Source organism: Salminus brasiliensis, chromosome 15 (genome assembly GCF_030463535.1).
Source record: "Salminus brasiliensis chromosome 15, fSalBra1.hap2, whole genome shotgun sequence".
Classification (NCBI taxonomy): Eukaryota; Metazoa; Chordata; class Actinopteri; order Characiformes; family Bryconidae; genus Salminus; species Salminus brasiliensis.
The window spans coordinates 29,688,226-29,709,308 of record NC_132892.1 but is presented as its reverse complement, the minus strand read 5'-3'; the positions used below and the strand labels follow the sequence as shown (position 1 = coordinate 29,709,308).

The 21,083-nt window shown below is 40.1% G+C and overlaps 2 protein-coding genes across 2 annotated transcripts in view; one reads left to right on the top strand and one right to left on the bottom strand.

Annotated features, from left to right (window-relative positions):
- The first annotated feature begins 1,177 nt into the window (after positions 1-1,177).
- Positions 1,178-15,643, top strand: pus10 (pseudouridine synthase 10). The gene is made up of 18 exons (XM_072657195.1): positions 1,178-1,311; positions 2,356-2,499; positions 3,044-3,289; positions 4,324-4,410; positions 5,061-5,095; positions 5,471-5,582; positions 6,283-6,344; positions 6,441-6,486; positions 7,188-7,252; positions 7,524-7,609; positions 8,510-8,635; positions 9,262-9,318; positions 9,958-10,034; positions 10,126-10,181; positions 11,163-11,280; positions 11,433-11,575; positions 12,546-12,645; positions 13,707-15,643. Exons 2-18 carry the CDS (start codon positions 2,374-2,376, stop codon positions 13,743-13,745), a joined length of 1,581 nt encoding a protein of 526 aa, XP_072513296.1. The 5' UTR covers positions 1,178-1,311; positions 2,356-2,373; the 3' UTR covers positions 13,746-15,643.
- Positions 15,644-15,947: 304 nt separating this feature from the next.
- Positions 15,948-21,083, bottom strand: part of akt3b (v-akt murine thymoma viral oncogene homolog 3b) — a 33,827-nt gene continuing 28,691 nt past the window's right edge. The window contains exon 15 of the mRNA XM_072656645.1: positions 15,948-20,522. Coding sequence (XP_072512746.1) covers positions 20,437-20,522 — 86 coding nt within the window. The 3' untranslated portion in view covers positions 15,948-20,436. The remainder of the gene's footprint in view (positions 20,523-21,083) is intronic.

The window sequence follows — 21,083 nt, the reverse complement described above, 5'->3', positions numbered from 1 at the left end:
TATCTTGTGGTCTTAATAAATAATCTTGTATTATCTTGTGGTCTTAATAAACTATCTTGTGGTCTTAATAAATCATCTTGTATTATCTTGTGGTCTCAATAAACTATCTTGTGGTCTTAATAAATCATCTTGTATTATCTTGTGGTCTCAATAAACTATCTTGTGGTCTTAATAAATCATCTTGTATTATCTTGTGGTCTTAATAAATCATCTTGTATTATCTTGTGGTCTTAATAAACTATCTTGTGGTCTTAATAAATCATCTTGTATTATCTTGTGGTCTCAATAAACTATCTTGTGGTCTTAATAAATCATCTTGTATTATCTTGTGGTCTTAATAAACTATCTTGTGGTCTTAATAAATCATCTTGTATTATCTTGTGGTCTTAATAAACTATCTTGTGGTCTTAATAAATCATCTTGTATTATCTTCTGTTCTTAATAAATCATCTTGTGGTCAATATATTATCTTGTGGTCTCTGTATATTATCTCATTGTCCCAATAAATTATCTTGTGGCCTTAATATACTCATGTCTCGTGACCACAATATATTATTTCATGACCCTATTATAATAAATTGACTCAGTATATTATTTTGTGGCTTTAATATATTATTTTCTGGCCTCTAGAAACCTAATAAATGACTTCATTAGTATTATATTAGTATTAGTATTATATATATTGTATAATATATTATAAAATATATTATCTCATGGTTTTAATATATTATCTTGTGGCCCAATCTATGATCTCGCAGCCTAAATGTATTATTTAGTTTTTATGTGGCCTCGATTTATTAATAAGTGGCGTTTATATTTTATGTCGTGGCCTCAACATATTATCTTGTGGCCTCAATATACAGTATGTATGCTATTGGCTGTGTTCAGAATAGCGCGTTAAACACTTGAGCACGTGTTGGTGCCTTGTAATAAACACAATACAATGTACTGTATGATCATGAACGAAACCTTTACATAATTCTAACATAAACAAAATCAGTTTTTGCATCTAAATTGTTTAATTATGCAAATATTTGTTTCTGTTCATTGCTAGCCGCCAGCGTTCATCTGTCCTCCTGTCTAATTCTAGCGCACTTGATCCTACCTTGGTTGGGAACACGCCCACAATGGCGGCCCGCGTTCTACACATGAGCTAAGCGTCCACTAGCCCGCAGAATTGGGACGGTACCTCTCCATACTATAACGTTACTGTGCTGAGCTGAGATATGCTCTAGTTCTAGCCTTGTTTATTAGGCCGTGTTTGTGTAATAGCAGTACTTTGGAGAACTGTCACACCGGGACCCTCCTGAGGTGAGTTAGCTAGTTTATATGGATTACGGTACAACATGACTTCATGTGAGCCAAAGCATGGCTGCACACTAACCTAACCTTTCCCTGTGATCACTGAATGAAGGGCTTTCCTGCATGATCACAGGTCAGTCAGTGGGCTGATGCACTGCCAATGTCCAAATATTTGTGGACACCCCTTGTAATAAATGCATTTAGATATTATTGCTGAAAACAGATGTGTGCAAATGTCTAGTCTGTCTAGAATAGGAGCAGATACACAACATGGACCTATTGGCACCATGCTGCCTAATGCCTGGTGTGGGCTAGAGGGGTGTAAAGCCCCCCAGTCTTGAGCTGTGGAGCAGTGGGAGAACTGTGTTCTCTGGAGCTCCATCCAGTACTTTTAGAATGAGTGGGAGAGTTGGGGGGGAGCATCCAGCCTCCAGCCTCCAGCCTCCAGCCTCCTGACCTCACTAATGCTCTTGGTGCTGAATGCAATCAGATTCTCACAGCAATGCTCCTCTAACGTCTAGTAGAAAACCCTTCCCTTCCCTGGACAGTAGAGACAGTTCCCTCCCATGAGCAAAAGACCAATATCATGGAGTAAAGTAAAGCCTGGTCAGATGCATTTTGGCTGAGGCTCACAGATGGTAGGGTCAGAATTTGACATCAACAGCATGGACCCATGGACCCAACCCATGTGTCAGCAGTCCAGACCGGTGGAGGTAATGTGGTGTGATGGTGTCGTCCTGGCGCTTCCCCATTGGGACAATGGATCTGAATCCAGTAGACCTTTGGAGATGTGGTAGAACAGGAGCTCCTCAGGCTGAAGGTGCTCCTGAACAATCTGCAGGAGTTTGGAGGAGATCCAATCATATCAAAATGGAATTCATGGGATGGGAGGATCTACTCAGTATTAGTTTAGATAGAAAATAGGGATAACTGAATGACGTTTTGGTGATTCTGTAAGATCACGTCCCATGGACTGAACTGTGGTCTCCTGATCTGCTCCTTTGCTTAGGTCTTTTATTGATGCTTTGATTCTTCACTCTTGTTCTTCTCCAGTTTGGCTCTCCTTCAGCGATGCTTTCCCTCAAAGACAAAGACCGTCCCATCATCAGAAAGCTGCTGGATGCTGGTTGTTGTGCGAGATGTGTTCTCCGATTCTGCTGCGTAGGAAAGTACTCTTCATATCAGCGGTCCCTTGAGGTATGTATGGTCCTTCAACCTCTTCAAAATACAGTCATGGCCAAAAATATTGATACTCCTGCACTTTTTCTTCAGACAGTCCACCACTTCTCCCAGAACACTGTTGCTGTAATGTGGCATTCACATGTTTATGTCTTTAGTTTGCAGAACTTTTTTACCATTTCTGGGTGCTCTTTGGGTCATTGTCCTGCTGTGTGGCCTTGTGTCCGCTTGAATTGCTTGGAAGTTGATTGAGGTTGTTTAAGCCACCATTGGAACATTTCTTTGTTGAAATCTTTCATTGATGTTCTCTATCCGTCCCCGTCCGGGGAGGTTAGCTACAGTGCCATTGGCTGTAAACTTCTTTATGACAGTGATGATGAGCTTGAGGTTGTCCATACTTTCACACAATTTTGGTTCTCACTTCCCAAAGGTGTTTGTATCTGCAACAAATTTCAGGGAAAAGTGGCGCATTTTCGGACAGGTGCTTGGGTGCCAATATTTATGGCACACGTTTCCAGTTATAGCGGAAGCATGTGTTTTTATTCAAATGTATGTCTGTTAGGACATAAACAAAGAGCTGTTGGCGTTCCTCAGCGAGGCTGACGAACAGAAGTCCCATGAAGTGTCAGATCACACGCAGACAGAAGACCCTCCGAGTAAGAAGATGAAATTGGAGTCTCCGCAGGCCGGAGAGGATGGCAGTTCAGAGACCGCTGCTGCGGACGCTCAGCCTAAAGTCCGGTCTGAGATCTGTGTGGCCTGCCTGGGGGTGCTGCAGGACTTCTGTGATCAGAGCTACACCAAACAGGTGAGACCGGATGGGGGATACGGCAAAGACAGAACATCTCAATACGTTCTGCATGATCTGCATCATTGTGTTTCTATTCAGTATTTTAGATTAAAGCAGTGGTTCTGGGAATGGTCAGTATTCTACATTAAAGCAGTGGTTCTGGAAATGGTCAGTATTCTAGAATAAAGCAGTTCTGGAAATGGTCAGTATTGTAGATTAAAGCAGTGGTTCTGGAAATGGTCAGTATTCTAGAATAAAGCAGTTCTGGAAATGGTCAGTATTGTAGATTAAAGCAGTGGTTCTGGAAATGGTCAGTTTTCTAGATTAAAGCAGTAGTTTTTGAAATGGTCAGTATTCTAGATTAAAGCAGTAGTTTTGGAAATGGTCAGTATTCTAGATTAAAGCAGTGGTTCTGGAAATGGTCAGTATTCTAGAATAAAGCAGTTCTGGAAATGGTCAGTATTTTAGATTAAAGCAGTGGTTCTGGAAATGGTCAGTTTTCTAGATTGAAGCAGTGGTTTTGGAAATGGTCAGTATTGTAGATTAAAGCAGTGGTTCTGGAAATGGTCAGTTTTCTAGATTAAAGCAGTAGTTTTTGAAATGGTCAGTATTCTAGATTAAAGCAGTAGTTTTGGAAATGGTCAGTATTCTAGATTAAAGCAGTAGTTTTGGAAATGGTCAGTATTGTAGATTAAAGCAGTGGTTCTGGAAATGGTCAGTATTGTAGATTAAAGCAGTAGTTTTGGAAATGGTCAGTTTTCTAGATTGAAGCAGTGGTTCTGGAAATGGTCAGTATTGTAGATTAAAGCAGTAGTTTTGGAAATGGTCAGTTTTCTAGATTGAAGCAGTGGTTTTGGAAATGGTCAGTATTGTAGATTAAAGCAGTGGTTCTGGAAATGGTCAGTATTCTAGAGTAAAGCAGTGATTCTTGAATAAATCAGCAAATATCTATTCAGTGCTCTGGAGTGACGCTATGGTCACTATTACAGGATAAAGCAGCGCTCTAGTATGAAATGCTGTTGTAATGCGTGTTATTGTGTCTTTATCTGCAGGTGTGTGATTCTGTGAGAAAAGGGGAGTACCAGTTTGACAGTCTGGTGCTGGCGGTCTCACTCCCTGCTCAGCTGTCTGTCAGAGAAGTACGTCAACTCACTGTGTTGTATCTGCACTAACACACCAAATATGACTCCGTATCCTGCTTTGCTGTAGCTGGGCGGGACGGTTTTGTCCATTTTTGTCCGTATTTATGGATTTTGTAGACTGGAAACCACATAAAGAAGATTACTGACTAACTAAAGAATCAAACTAGAAACCAAACATGTTTAGTTGTGTAACTGTGTAAATTTGGGTAAATTTGCCATACTATCGCTTCAACAAGCCGCTAGTTTTACAGCAGGGAGAACACAAAGACATGCAGGGCAGGGACGCTCTGTAAGACTGGGATTGAGAACCGCTGCAGTATTTTTATTAATGAAGCCTGAATGGGGATTAGTGGATTAGTGGAGGTGAAGTTGGGGCTCAGCAGTTGGGACTGGCAGGGTTGTGAGTTTGACACCCGGGTTTGGCAAGCTGCCTCTGTTGGGCCCTTAAGCAAGGCCCTTAACCCTGTCTGCTCCAGGCATGTGTGCTGACTGTCCACTGTGTGTGGGTTAAAGGCAGAGGCCAAATCCCATTCGTGTCCAACACTAATGGTGAATATGGGTGTCTTTGTCTTTGTCTTGACATGAGACCATGTTTCATGTCACAGAGTTTACAGCATCTGTCTACATCTGTCTTTCTTCTTCTTCAGCATTCCTGCTGGCTGCACATCAAGAAGGAGGCCAGGTAAGTGAGCAGCATACATTTCCCAAAATCCTGTCCTGCTCCCAGGGTTCGCTGTTTCGGAAATTCTCTCGTGTCGACCGACGATCCCTGTAAACCCGTTTTACAGTTGCTATGGTGTTCCAGGTGGTTGCTATGGCGTTAGCTATAGTATCCCACCTGGTTGCTGTGGTGTCTCAGGTGGTTGCTATGGTATCCCATGTTGTTGGTTGGGTGTTACTTGTATATTTGTGCCTGGTGATAAGTGATCAGTGCACAGCAGATGCTAGGGTAACCTTGCTAACAAACACTGGACTTACACCATCACAGATCTCAAAATGCTGCTGCTTCCTCTCTCACTATGCCTAACCTGTTGATTCTGGTGGTTGTGCTCGTCAGGGAGAAGAGCATGTGTATGGATAAGGAGGACGTGGTTCAGGTGAAGGACGCCTTCAAGTGGGCCATCCAGGGAATGGTGGGCAAAGATCTGGGAGCATCTGTACTGACTAATGTAAGCGTTACTGTAGTGGAGACTCAAGCTGAATGAATAGAGCGTTGAAATGGACATGAGGAGGTGTGTTTTTGAGGAGTGCTTGGCGTCCACAGTTTGCTTCTTTTGGGTTTGCACTGGAGCTACGAGGCTAATGTAGCTAACATGTCATGGAAGCCACCAGTTAGGTGTGTGATGATTTAGGCCTGCAGTTAATGTGATAGTTTTTTTAGCATCATCGCTCCAATTCTGTCTTGGCTAATTGACTAAAGTGTTGGGCCATAACCTTAGCACCACCTGCCTAACATGCTGTGGTATCTGGCACCAAGACTAACGTTAGCAGCAGATCCTTGAAGTCCTGTAAGTTGTGAGGTGGGTGAGGCCTCCATGGATCACATCAACGAGCCTTGGGTGCCCCTGACCCTGTCACTGATTCACCAGTTGGAACACTTTTGGTAGATACTAGCCACTGCATACCAGGAACACCCCATAAGACCTGCCTGATGTTTTGGAGATGTTCTGACCCAGTCGTCTAGAACATCGCAGTCACTTGTTTCCTAATATTTCCTGATTAAACAAACCCCCCTAAGACCTGACTGTTCAATTGCTGCCTAATATGTGGATCCCACCTCTTGACCCATGACCAGATCATCAGTGTCATTCACTTCACCTGTCAGTGGTCTTAATGTTATGGCTCTAATGTTTTTTTTGTATTCTGCAGAGTGCGTTTGAGGTCAGTGTGGGTTTCACACATCCCGAAACAGACAGCGACTGCCATTTCCTGTATGTCTGCTCTTCCCACTGACACTTCCCTTCTTTTTCCCCCTGGATGTTTACAGTTTTCCAGGTTTCATGTTTCTTGTATGATTCTCTCTGCAGAGCTACAACATGTTCTGACTGTTTCAAACCCACAAAGAATAAAGCAGTGAGTACCCTAGAGCGCTGTACACCCACCAAACACCTCATTACGTACCCATTGTGCAGTTATTTAATCAGCCAATCGTGCGGCTGCAGTGCAGTGCATGCAGTTCTGAAGATACAGGCCAGAGGCTTCAGGTAATTTCAACCATCACCCATCACTGTTGGTGTCAGAATGGCTGGTTGCAGTATTTCTAGAGTTGCTGATTTTCAGCTCCTTGGATTTTCAGCATGGCAGTCTCTCAAATAGTTACTTTGAATGGCGGAATAAAGAAAACCTGTCCAGCGAGGGGCAGTTCTGCAGGCAGAAACTTGCTTTGTTGGTCAGACTGGGTGGAGCTGACAGAAAGGCTACAGTAACTCCGTAAAAGCAGAAAAGCATCTAGTCCATCTAAACACATCAAGTCCATCCTAGAGGCAGATGGGCTACAACAGCCGAAGACCATGCCAGGTTCCAATACTGTCAGCTAGTGGACAAAGGCTCAGCAAGCTGGACAGTTGAAAACTAGAAAAAAACACTGCAACCCCCTCTGCCCACCCATCAATAAGAAGAGGCAGCGACTGACCAGATGTTATAAAGGATAGACACTTTTAAGAGGCTCATCATTATTTAGAGTTTAGTTCACATTTAAATAAAAAAGATAAATAAAATAGACTGAATTCATTGAACAGTGACACTGACCGTTCCTTTCTCTCTCTGTTGCTCAGTCTGTCTTCACCAGAATGGCAGTGGTAAAGGCACTGGAGAAGATTTCAGATCAGAAGTTCCTCAGGTGAGAACCCAGCTTTCTCTGACCTCTTCATTCTCAAGCTAACTCCACTCCGGCTCACCACAGCATCTCTTTGGTACCGTGGACATTGTAATGATGTGAACTCAAGGTGAAGTAAATGTTGGAAAACGCCATTTAGATCTGGCTCTGCTTCCTGAGCCCAGGAAACTCTGCTGATATGTGGAAAATTGGTTATCATATGTCATCTTTAAAAAAACAAACAATTCTATGGATAAATGTTTGCTTTGCTTGTCTTTGGTGTCTTGTTCTGTAGAAACTACCCATGTCCACCCGTCAGTCCAATCGGCAAGTGCACTCCTCTAGACACCACGTGCCTGCATGCATCTGTCTTCATAGCAGGTGAGTGTGATTATAGATGGGTATTGCCCCCCCCCCCTATGTTTTCAGAGGCAGAAAGGTCTGATGTTAAAATTGCTGTTTAAGGCTGAAAAAAACTGCATCTACTAATAAATATCAGACTAACAGAAGCAAAGACGTTCTGTGTTTATATTGGTTCAGTTATTATTATTTATAGTTATTATTATTAAGTCAACAAAATGAAGAAATTATATGAGATATTATTACTTATTGTTGTATAATAATGACATAATAATCTACACATCGTACACAATAATATGCACTGTATTATTCTGAATGAGGATAAAGATGATGATGATAATATGAAAATGCACCAAAACATACTTGGAATACAATCACATCATTTTAGCCTGCATTAACTGTAAAAACAACAAAATAAATATGTTAATTAAATACAAAAATGAAATAATACATATGTAATACATTATTACATATGCAGTCTTATGTAAAGGTTTGGGCTTCCCTGGTCAAATAGCACATTTAGTTGATAAAGTTGTAAATAATTGAACAAATTCTTCTTTAAAAAAACAACATTTCTGCACATTTTAGACAAAATTCCTATTTACTTTGACATTTACACAATAAAAAATGCTGTTACTTAATTATTTTACTATTTTATAAATTGCTGATGTTATAATATACAATATAATGTTTTTTAAAGATTTTATAATTGCATATGTCAAACATATATGGGGCATATTATTGTATATGTAACTACATGCAATTAGAAAATGATACATACATATGGAGCATTAATATTATGTACAGATCTACATCCTGGACATATCAATGTTTCTTCTTTAAATCACTCCGTAAGCGGACTCATTTTTCTCTCCCTGTCCGTCTGTCTGTTTGTCCGTCTGTGTATCTCTGTCTCTTCAGGGAGGTATAATAAGTTCTCTCGGGAGCTTCCTCAGACCCCGTGGGTGATCGATGGAGAGAGAAGGATGGAGGGATCAGTGGAGGAGTTGATTGCTGATCCTCTCCTCTCCTCTTTCAGTGCTGACGGTAAGTGCACAAACCAAACTGAGTTCATATGTTCACTATGAGCTGATCCAGGATCAGTAATTACTGTCTAACCATTAGACTCACTTTCACAGCTTTGCTTTGCGTATCAGTCAACTGGCCCCTTCCTCACAAAGTCTGCATTCCCTGACGATCTTGGTCTAATTTGTGAGATGGCTGTTAGCATTCTGAGCTACAGAGCAAAATAAGTGAATATGTCAAAATTAAAGCGCATCCTCAGAACTAAAAATATTGTTTAAAATGTTCATAATGTAAATAAACACCAGCTGATTCTGATAATGATTTCTTCTTTACAGTCCATCTAAACCATAGAAGCCATGTCGCCCCTACGCTACCCTGTGGTGTATTACTATGTCCGAAAGACTGTGTCATTTAATTTAATTTTTGAGTATTTTATAGAGATTATTTTATTTAATTTCAGAGCATTTTATAGAGATCATTTCTTTGTATAGAGATAATTTCATTTAATTAATCAATGTGTTAACAACAAAACATCTTCAATATTTCCATATCCAATTTTATAAAACGAATGAATTACACACTACATTTTGGGCCGATTCTGGTTCCAGTGATTCCGATATCTTTATTCTCCACTCTGTTGTTTGTAGGCTTTAACTTTTCCTCATCTGGGAGAGAAGATGTGGATGTTCGAACTCTAGGGAATGGTACGTTCCAGTGCTGCACATGCATGCATATTACATATGCATTATTGTAGTTTTATTCAGATTTAGATTTTAAAAAGATGTAAAAAGGGCCGGTGGGTTTCTTGTAATTTTTTATTATGTCGTAAAATAATGAAAGTCAACAGAATTAAGCAATTAAATGATATTTGGTCATAATATTAGCCACTACTAGTCTTTAGTCCCTCTAGATGGTCCCTGTTTTTTGCTCTAAGCTCGCTCCAAATGCACTTTGATCCACAATGTCATGAAAAACTCACCTTTCCCTGACCATTTTATTTTTTTCAGTCACTCCCTAATTATTTTTTACATATATGGATTATAAACTGCAACAAAAGCATTTGAGTAGAATTTCTGAGTAGAATTTTCAGTCAACAGCAGTTTACCCATTCACACCGAAATACGTGTTTCAGCCTCAGCTGCAGCCTATCATTCACTCCCCAGTTCATATATATTTAGAAACTGTCCATTTTGAATTCACTACATTTATATATAAATAATTTGTATGTTTATATTAATATTAATATGTATACTTGTATATAAATAATAGAGCACATTTACAAAGATCTGCCTGATCTGGGTGACTGAGATGTTGCTGTTTGCTTTGTCGCATGTCGGCTGCAGGACGGCCGTTTGCCATGGAGCTCCTGAACCCCCACAGAGCCAGATTTAACAGAGCAGAGATCAGACAGCTTCAGGAGGTACGGATCCTTGCTGAATACAGACAGGAAGTTCATTCTCCAGGTAGAAGTATTTATTTATGATAAGTGTTTATTTCTCTCATTTGTGCAGACCATCAACGCTTCATCTGATAAAATCCGGGTGAGGGACCTGCAGATCGTAACCAGGTGTGTAGTGCATTATGTAGAATTGAGAACCACTGTTGTAAACGCTAAGACTATTTGGGTTTATTCTAATGTTATATAAATTCAGTGGTCAGTGAGAGTGTCTACCTGTAATTAACTCAATATAACATTAGAATAAACCCAAATAAACATAAAGTCAGTGGTCAGTGAGTGTCCACCTGTAATTAACTCTATATAACATTAGAATAAAATCTAATAAACATAAAGTCAGTGGTCAGTGAGAGTGTCTACCTGTAATTAACTCAATATAACATTAGAATAAACCCAAATAAACATAAAGTCAGTGGTCAGTGAGTGTCCACCTGTAATTAACTCTATATAACATTAGAATAAAATCTAATAAACATAAAGTCAGTGGTCAGTGAGAGTGTCTACCTGTAATTAACTCTATATAACATTAGAATAAACCCAAATAAACATAAAGTCAGTGGTCAGTGAGTGTCCACCTGTAATTAACTCCTATATAACATTAGAATAAAATCTAATAAACATAAAGTCAGTGGTCAGTCAGAGTGTCTACCTGTAATTAACTCTATATAACATTAGAATAAACCCAAATAAACATAAAGGCAGTGGTCAGTGAGAGTGTCCACCTGTAATTAACTCTATATAGCTTTAGAATAAACCCAAATAAACATAAAGTCAGTGGTCAGTGAGAGTGTCCACCTGTAATTAACTCTATATAACATTAGAAAAAACCCAAATAAACATAATGTCAGTGGTCAGTGAGAGTGTCTACCTGTAATTAACTCTATATAACATTAGAAAAAACCCAAATAAACATAATGTCAGTGGTCAGTGAGAGTATCTACCTGTAAAACCTTGTCTGACCACATGAACATTAGATACATGGTCTATGTTTAGGACGTGTTCACTCGCCAAGATATCAGTTGATTGTAGTGTACGGTAGAAACACACCTGTAGTGTTCTTTCAGCTGTGTGTGTCTGTGTGTGTTCCTGCAGAGAAGCTATGGGCCGCATGAAGGAGGGTGAGGAGGAGAAGACTAAGTCCTACAGCGCCCTCATCTGGACCAAAAAGGCCATAACTAACACAGATCTGGACTTCATTGGAAACATAAAGGTATTTCCTTGTCTTCATGTAGTCCAGTCCTGCCAATGATGTCCCAGCCCCTTTTCCCAGCTGTAGCACATCAGAAGTGTTTGATAATTGAGCTGAGAGAACGCTGAAGGTTAAAAAAATATATATATTAAAAGTTCACTGTCCGTTTATAGGAGCTGAAGATTGACCAGAAGACTCCGCTGAGGGTGCTGCACCGCAGGCCGCTGGCCGTCCGGCAGAGGGTCATCCACTCCATGGGCGCTAGCTTTATGGATACACACCACTTTAGACTGCAGCTGCACACACAGGCCGGGACGTATCCTTATACGCACCAACACACTTACAGGACAGTGCTACACACAAACGTGATGCTGATGCTGTTTTACATTTTTTGTACAGAAAGTGCGACCTTCTTTAACCTTTAGACAGCAGCTGCCCCCCTGTACCCCACTGGAACACGCGGTTACCTTTACCTACCATTGTAGACTGTTAGAATATATGGACAAAAGTATTGGGACACCTGCTTTTGTCAGTGTTTCTTCTCAAATCAAGGATATTCAAAATAATGTATCCTGCTTTTGTTAGAGTAGCTGTCTCTACTGTCCAGGGAGGAAGGCTTTCTACTAGATTCTGGTGGAACACTGCTGTGAGGACACTATCAAGAGTGTTAGTGAGGCCGGGATGTTAAATAATCCCCACCCACCTCATCCTCAACTCCCCAACTCATCCCAAAAGTATTAGCTGGACGACCATCCATCATTCCAGAGAACACAGTTAGTTCTACTGCTCCACAGCTCAATGCTGGGGGGCTTTATACCCCCTCTAGGCCACATCTGACAGGTTTATGTTTATCTGCTCTAGAGAGTCCTATTCTATTGGCAGATCACACGCTTAAATGTGAACACAGTAATCAGAAAAGTATTAAAAATATTAATAAGAATAGATTTATAGGTTTATTATAAATGTTGGTGTTAAAAATAAATCTGCACAAAGCTCTCATCTCCACTGCTGCTCCTCCACCCGGAAGAAGGTTTCTTGCTATTGTGACGTAACATAATGTACCAAAAATGCAAAAATGTGTGTATATATATATATATATATATATATATATATATATATATATATATATATATATCAGCTTGATATTTAATTCGGCCCCCAGCCTTTAAATATAAAGCATGGATTAAATACATTCCAAATGAACAGGTAAATCCACCTGCATCAGGATCACATTTACACACGAGCTAATTCTTATTAAATCAGCGTTGCCTTAACCGTCTGTACAGATACATCAAAGAGTTTGTTCATGGAGACTTCGGCCGGACTAAGCCCAACCTCTGCGCTCTCATGGAGTCCGAGGTGGACATTTTGGAGCTGGATGTGGAGGTGTGTGCTTCACTGAGCTAGCTGAGATGGAAGGACACTAGATTTAATAACAGTAGACATTGTAGGGATATTGGGCCCTGTTTGAGTGATCTTTATAGGCGAGTCGTCATCCTAGTGTGTCTTAGCTCTCGTAACGAGGGGACAACGAGGGGACAAGTTTACCTTGCGGGGTTCATAAAGTCTCTTAATTAATCAGGGGTGTGTTTTCGGCATAACGTGCAGTAATCGCTCGTTATTCCCTTTTCTGAGCCAGGTGAGGTCTGTCTGAATTTGGCGGGTTGCCATTTCAGTGGTGTGAAGTTTGGGGGGGGGGGTGGGGGTGGGGGGGGGGGTGTACGAGATAGCAACGAACGTCTGCCTGTTGACGTCTGCCTAGGTAATTTTCAGTCAGTGGAGCTCCTGTGTTTTCCGTTTCCAAGACACACAGCAACACACCAGAAATTGACCTGAGCACACCTCATTTAGAGACCACCGCGCCCATCTGCGTAGATATATTCACAAGCAGTGTTGCTGTTTAAACTCTCCTGTTGACGGGGGAGTGAGATGGTTACGAGCATCGCAGCGCGCCTTGCGCAGGGTTTAAGATGGGGCCCATAAGGGAGAATTGAAACCCCACTGTTCATCAACCACAGGGGCATCTCAGTGGTGGATACCAGTCCTGGGGATCAAGCCAGCAACCTTCCAATCCCAAACCCTCTTCTTTTACCTTTAGACAACAGCTGCCCCCTGTAGCACTCTGTGTAACACACAGTTACCTTTTCTGGTTAGAAAATTGGTGTTGAATATGTGGACTAAAGTATTTGGACACCTGCTTTTGTCAGTGTCTCTTCTGAAATGAAGGAGAAACCTGAAGTAGCTGAATGCTAAACTCCAGCATGAATACACTTCGCTAACTTGAATGGTTGGAACCTAGCAACAGTTGCTATAAAGATATGAGCAAAATAAGGGCAGGACAGACGTCCTAGCACTCGGTTTTATCTTTGTGTTGTAGATCTGCAGTAGGTTTGATTGTTAGTGTTTGAATTTCACTTATGTTCCCTTCTGTCTTGTTACTTTGGCAGTCGGTGGACGTGGACTGGCCGCCTGCTGTACCTGAATGACCGGTGGGAGGAGCTTCTGGGGAATATTTAGCAATATTTGTGTACATTCACCCATTCACCCATCTCCATTCTCATTTCTACAGGCTGAGGGACGAACGTTGGGCCTTAATGAGTAAAGTCCAGAACACATGCAAGCTTTTGTAGCTCAGTAGATCTTCACCAACAATTGGAACATGTACCAGTTAGGGTAAATCTGACTGAATGTGCCTCGGTAGTGAAGGGCTTTGGTGTAGATTCCATTAGAAATGTACAGTACTGTGCAAATGTACCAAAAGCACCTATAGAAAAAAACAACTATTTAAAACCATTTATTTGGGCAATAAGTGTTTATGCTTGTAAAAATATCATATAACATAAAAACATAACATAACATAAAATTCTTGTTCTCGGATATATAGATGATTTTCTTTTTAGACAGAACACCGCAAATGTGGTCCTAGATTTCTCCGCCACGCCCTAATTACTACATAATTTGCTCAGCTCAACACATTGACACACTTAAAAGTGCTACTTTCTGAATGAATGGTATTTGTATTTATTCAAAATTAATACATAAATGTATCATTGCTGTGTAGTGAAAAACATGTAGGAGAAGGCAGCAAAAACATCATTAACCTGGGTAACTTTTATTATGTTTATTCCAAGTAATTTCGAGCATTTCTATTGGTCCGTTCATCCAGAATCAGTGACACAGAGCAGCAACAGAGCCCAAACAAAGGAGAAAAAAAAATGGAAAAAAATTAAATATATATATATAATACATAAAATATTAAATGTGCTTTTTAAATTAAGGCTTTTGCACAGTATTGTATATGAACATTGATAATGTTATGATGTAAAATTTTGGGCTATAAATAAGTAAAAAAGGCCAGTCACTTATTTCAGTTATTTTGATAGTACACTTCTATGGTATAGCAAGGGAAGCTCTTACAGTAGACAGAGCATTGTATTTGTTTCTATTAGGACAGTTTTTTTAGTTTAATTTAATTTGCTGGAACAACAGAACGTCCCTGACTGTATCTTCTACACTGTCCGTCAAATAAACCACAGAACGGCTTCAGCACTCGCTATGTGTTTCAGTTCTTTGCTTGGCCAGCTTGTTTTTGTCATGTGCATCACCAGCTGGAATCGCAGCAGTCTGGTATGAACAGAGATTTGCCTTCAGACGGCCATTAGTCCAGTAAGCGCCACGTTTCCAAAAATGTAGGTTAAATCTTGCATATATTATTAGATCTAGTCAAAACATAAACACCCGGATTTGAAGAGGATTTACTGCATGTAAAGCGAGAGCTGAAATATGTAAATAGTACTGATTAACATTAATACCCATGTACAGCAGACGACTGGAAGTCCAGCTTTGTTAGGAGTTTTAGGAGGGAAATGTGGAAATAGGTGTCAGAATTGCGCTGCTTAGAAATGCTGGAATCTGGTGGAATCAGGCCAAGTTATAAGTCTTGAGAAGTCTTTTGGGAACACACTGATACGGGATTTAATGTTGATATCATGTATTTAATGTGCATATTTGTTTATGCTGAGATCATTTAGAAAATGTAGAAACTGGGAGTAAATCTACCTGGATTAGTATTTTGCAGTGCGATACACCATGTGTACATATAGAAGGATCTGCCAATATTGAAATCATATGGAATCTTATATATATATATATATATATATATATATATATGAATGATAATGGCCATGTGAGAAATTAAGTTTAAACTAAACTGTTTAAATATTTGTCTATTCTCATTTACCCTGGTTTGCACTAGCTAGCTAACATTTACTTCACCTTGAGTTCACATCACTCACCCGCTGTATGTGTTGTTCTTAAAGTCACATAATTGTCCATGATAAAATGTTTTGACCTAACTTGTTTTCACAGTATGCTAAAGTTTGGACACTCCTGTTTGGTTGTTTACAAATAAGCAAAAAATTCTCTGCAGGAAATAAACTTTTGTATTAATTTGCTGCATTTAACATTAAAAAAATGCTTCACACTAAGTAAACTATTTTTCCTCCTAGATGTGATGAATTAAGTAAATGAACAGAAACTGTAAATGTTTGTCTCTGCAGAGGATTTTTTTTTTAACAGAAAAGTGAACACATCATTTGAGCAGGAGGCCCAAACTTTTTGTAGTTAAAATGTTAACCTTATTTACAAAAATAAATAAACAAACAAATGACTCAAGGACACAACAGAGGTGCAATTTCTTTATCATTTTAATATAACTTAAAATAAATACTACCAAACAGCAAGGCAAGTCCTCTACTGGATACCTGCCGTAATGTTTTGGTATGAAAAACAAAACAAAAAAAGACAGGCAAAAACAACTAAAGAGGATCTGAATTGAAAAAACAAGAACAAAAAAAAACCAAACAAAACAAAAAAACTGCAATGCATCCAACATCATCCTTCATCAAAAACAAAAACAAAAAACCCAGAAGAAAAAGACGTGTCCCCACACTGGAACAACAGACAGACAGGGTAACACTGCCATAAGCAAAACAAACTAAAAAAAATAAATAAAACAATTACAATTATGGTACAAAAATACACTGGAAAAAAAATCTCTCATAATAACAACATTAGAAAACCTGATGTAGAACCGTTGTTAGCGCAACCAGTATCTCACAGCGAGAAAAAACGAGCTGGAACTTTTTTCTTTCTTTTTTTTTTGTTTATTTTAACGTACGCAACACGTCATTTTGCGATGAATTTCGAAAGAAGTTCGTTGGACTTTGCCAAAGGAAGGAAGGAAGGAGGGGCCTGTGGAAACTTGTTTCTATAGAAACGTCTCCCTCTTATTCCCCTTATATTGGTTTATTTGTTTGCTGTAGTGATTGTTGTTTTTTTTTTCCTTTTAAATCACATTTTTTTTTTTAGTTGTTTTTTTTTTTCTTCATCATCCAACAATTAAGTACAGTCACACAACACCTGTCACACGAGTTTATCTGTTCGGTCATGACGATTAACCAAAACAAAAAAACGAAAACAAAACAAAAAAAACAAAACAAAAACAAACTAAAGAAGAAGGCATTGCATATTTACATCACATAGATACTGTAGCTGGGTGGTGGATGGGGCGAATGGAGGTGAGGGTGCCGGGGTTTTGTGGGGGGTGGTGGAATATGTGTGTGTGTGGTGGGAGGGGGGGTCTGCTTATAAAGTCCACTCTCCTGCACAGTAATCATCTCAGGGTTCTTCTCTCGCCGGGGCATCATCATCATCATCATCATCATCATCATTGCATGGCTCAGTTTGCTCAGAGTTAGTTAGTTAGTGTGATCTGACTTGGGTCACTGATTTTCCCCCTCATACTGCCATTGATAATGTTCTACAGCTAGGCAGAACCGGATAATGCTGAGCGACAAATCTAAACCAATGCAAAAAACAAACAAACAAAAAACACGAGAGATAGAGATAGGTAGGTAGGTGTGTGGGTGTTGCTCCTTTTCCCTGCATTGGTCTGTTCCAACAATCGCAATATTTGTATTAAGTTACAGCACTGTGCAAAGGTTTTAGGCACCACCTAAACTTAACCGAAGTGCAGTAAATCACTAATATTAGAATAAACACTACAGAAAGTGGTGGTGGTTCTCCATCACTGTGTTCATCATTAGAACATCTCCAAAATTCTCCTCATCTCTCACTGCTGAGTATATACTGCTGCTTTAATAATGGGATTAGGGCCAAAACCTCTGCACAGTGCTGTGTGTAAGTTAAGGAGTTTGATTTACATGCGAGTTGAGTGGCGGTTTGTACCACTGGGTCCATCCAGGGTCTTCTGAGTTTACTGATATATTACACATATGATTAGACTGACTGATGTAGCTTCGGTTCAGAGGTCAGATTTGCTCAACGTATGTCCATATCGTCGTGGCCATGCAAAAAAAAAAAAAAAAGAGTCTTCTTCAATGTAGAAAGATGTTAGTCCAGGTCATTTTGGAGCATTTCTATTGGTCCATTCACCATGAAATCCTGACAACAACTGCCAGATTCACATTATGTCAAAACAGCTATGAAAAAAAAGGGCAAAAACTGAGATACAAGTGACGATATGTTGACCTCATAGAGCTGTAGTGTATAAACAAGGTCAAATGTGAGCCCAGATAAGCACTCTTAGTGCTTAATCTACATACTCTTAAAAATGGAGGTGCGCCAAATGGTTCTCTGAGCGATCCCATCGGAAAAAAAACAAACAAAAAAAAAAACACATTTGCTTCTATAAAGAAATATCATGAAGATGTGTGTGATGGTGAAGAGTGTGTGAAGAACCTTTTAGAGGTCTAAAGAACCTTTACGTAACATTAAAGGTTCTTCTCACGGACACATGCTATTACGAACCATGGTACCAAGCGGTTCACCATGGCATCGCTCAGCAAACCATCTAATGCACCTTTTTTTTTTTTTTTTTTTTTTAAAAGAGTACTGCAAACAATGCTACCTTAGTAAGTGAAACCATCTTAAATCTAGTCAATATAGCCCCTTTCAGACATGTACGGTAACCCAGAGCGTAACTGGAGGAGCTGTGTGTGTGAGCGCAAAGGTCCCAATCAGTCGTACCGGACGTTACCCAGTCCAGGTAATGTCCGAGTGAGCCCATGTGTGTACAGAGCAGGTACATTTCCAGGGAATTCACAGTGGGTGTGCTGATGGCATCATTATGGAGGACTCAGTGGCCTCGTTTGCCATCTTCCATGTGCGGTAAACACAACACTGCTGTCTCCGCAGCATATTTTTCTGCATCCTGCCGTGCCTCTAGCACGCAGCTGTACATAGGCTCCGCTCCTTGACCTGACCTGATTCTCCAGACATTTCCCTGGAGCTTCTAAGTAAAAACTTATTGATATTGATGTATGAACATCATCCGATTATTTATCAAATCTATACTCATCTTTAAATCATATCATCTTGAGGAATTATTTATTCTACGGACATTCTGTGGATACTGCTCAGGTAAAGGTCCTTTAAAATGCATCCCAATCGTTCTTACACAGAAATATTCCATATTGCAACTCGATTTAACATGATTTCACTTTCCGGGATAGTGTAACCCCAATAGCCAAGCAGTGTTTAAGGACAATCCCATGCAAAAGAGGGAAGAAAAGAGAAAAAAAAAAAAGTGCACAATGTGGTCTAAAACTTACATCAGCTTGTTTTTGGGTGGAGTTGCTTTGTGGTTTGTTAGTAGTTTGTGCTCAGAGTTGCCTGAGTGAGGTTTACAGTAACCGGCAGTTTTGTGTACTGATGTCCGCCTGCAAATGAAATCTTTAGAACAGAACAAAAACCATCACAGAAGAACATTTAAAAAAACAAAACAAAGAAGAACTCTGACCTCTGAAGTTGTGGACGTGTTCTGTAGGCCCATATTAGGAACTCTGGGTCTGAGCAGTGTTTATCTATGCCGTTTCATCTGACCCTGTGGTAAACACGCCTTCCAATCCCGGGTTTGTCCTGGGTAGACTTTCCCTCCAGATGTTATTGGATCTGGAGGTCGAAATTCAGAATTCCACCACTAGACATGCAAGCTAACGCTGCTATGTACTGATGGCACCTTTGCCCTCGACACCCTTACCTCCCAAATTTTAGTCAGTTCCAAAGCCCCACCCACAGGCCAGGACAATCCCACCCAATCACACAAAATGCCAACAGTGCAGGGAGAGGGTAAGTTAGCATGTGCTTCCTCTGAATCACATGATGCTCCACCAGAAGCTCCCCTAGAAGCTCCTCACATCCTTAGGGCAGCGTGTCCAGCAGTAATTCGATTTCGGGAGCTCTTTTTGTAGCTTGACTTATTAACAACACATAGTTCAGGAGATTCAGGGATTTTCACGTCCCAAAAAAATGGACACAGGCCAAAACTGTTTGCAAGACTGATTACCACAAGGTGAGACAGTGGACAATATCAAAGCCGCTGTTCACCCCCACACCTCACCCTTGAGTAAAGCTGCTCCGTCTACAGATTGACGCACAACCTTGAAGGTCTATAATAGGGTCTTTTTTCAGATGCTTTTCCTTTTATATCATAAGCTTTTTTTTCTTTTCATAAAGAGTGAGAGAGTGGTGCTCGTCATCAGGAGGTGGAAGATGTGTGCTATACAGAAACCGATCAGGGGAAGGAGTTAAGGAGCCTATTAAGGGTCATTCTACCACTGACACTGCCAATAATAACCCTGTCCGCATCTCTGTCTGTCTGTCTGCCTGCCCGTCCAAGTGTTCGCCTGACACTTACAACTGCACACGTAAGGCAACATTTTTGGTTTTGTTCCCCAGAATGGCTCTTTCAAACAAGCGCAAAAAGAAACAAAAATCTAATACGTCTACGGTAATACTGATGGATAGAATTGAGAAAACAAACAAACAAACAAACAAAAACAAACAAAAACAAAGCTGTTCTTAATCTTCTGTAAACAACAACGCTGAAAATGTACGAGACTTTTTTTTTTTTTACGTGGGTCGACCAGGTTTAGTCTAACCCAACTGTGCAAAACCCCTTTTATTTTAAAGTCCCACATCAAAAAACAAACTAATAAACAAACAAACAAAAAAAAGAAACAAAACAAAACAGCTTCCCCAAGTCAGTACGTAATTAGAGAGAGAAGGGGGGAAAAAATAGGGCAGATTTTTTCCTAGCATGGCTACGTAATTTCCTTAAATGGCCTCGGACGAGCACTGCCGCTGTTAATGAGCTCACTCCCGCCCGCTGGCTGAATACGAGAATTGTGGGAAATGCGGTCTCCTTTCGCTATCGGCTGAGTCCATCCCGTCCTCATCAACTGCAGGGAAGACACGGAGAGGAAGCCATTTCAATCAAAGAGAGACATTATTGCTGTGTATCAACTGTACACTGTATCCCGAACAATATATACAATATACAATACACACTGCGCTGGGGTTCGATGGGTTGCTACACACAATATTATTTAGAGGGGGAGCAGAGGAATCATGGGTACTGGGTTAATGCCAGAAATGTTAGCATAACACACTTAAACCCAGGTTTATTATTAAACCTAGTCTTAATGCAAGAACCACTAGCAATTATTTTGTGGAGTCCCACAAGGCTCCCTTTTAGGGTTTGCGCCCAGAGTTTAATGGGTTCATCTATTTCACAACTTTTTATTTTTTATTTATTTTTAATTTTTTTTTACATTTCTTTTATGTCATATTACATTTTTATCCATTTTCTCCCCAATTTGAATCGGCAATTACCCAACCCATACATATAATCTTCATATCACATGCATTGCTCCCAACACTGAGAGGGTGAAGACCCACACACGCCTCCTCCGACGCGCCTGCAGCCAGCCAGCACCTCTTTTTCCGAAATGCCGCCAACA

Coding starts and splice junctions, on each gene's coding strand:
- pus10 (XM_072657195.1), top strand. CDS start 2,374: ATGCTTTCCCTCAAAGACAAAGACCGTCCCATCATCAGAAAGCTGCTG. Junction 11,576..12,545: donor CTGCACACACAGGCCGGGAC/GTATCCTTATAC, acceptor CCGTCTGTACAG/ATACATCAAAGAGTTTGTTC. Junction 12,646..13,706: donor TTTTGGAGCTGGATGTGGAG/GTGTGTGCTTCA, acceptor TTACTTTGGCAG/TCGGTGGACGTGGACTGGCC.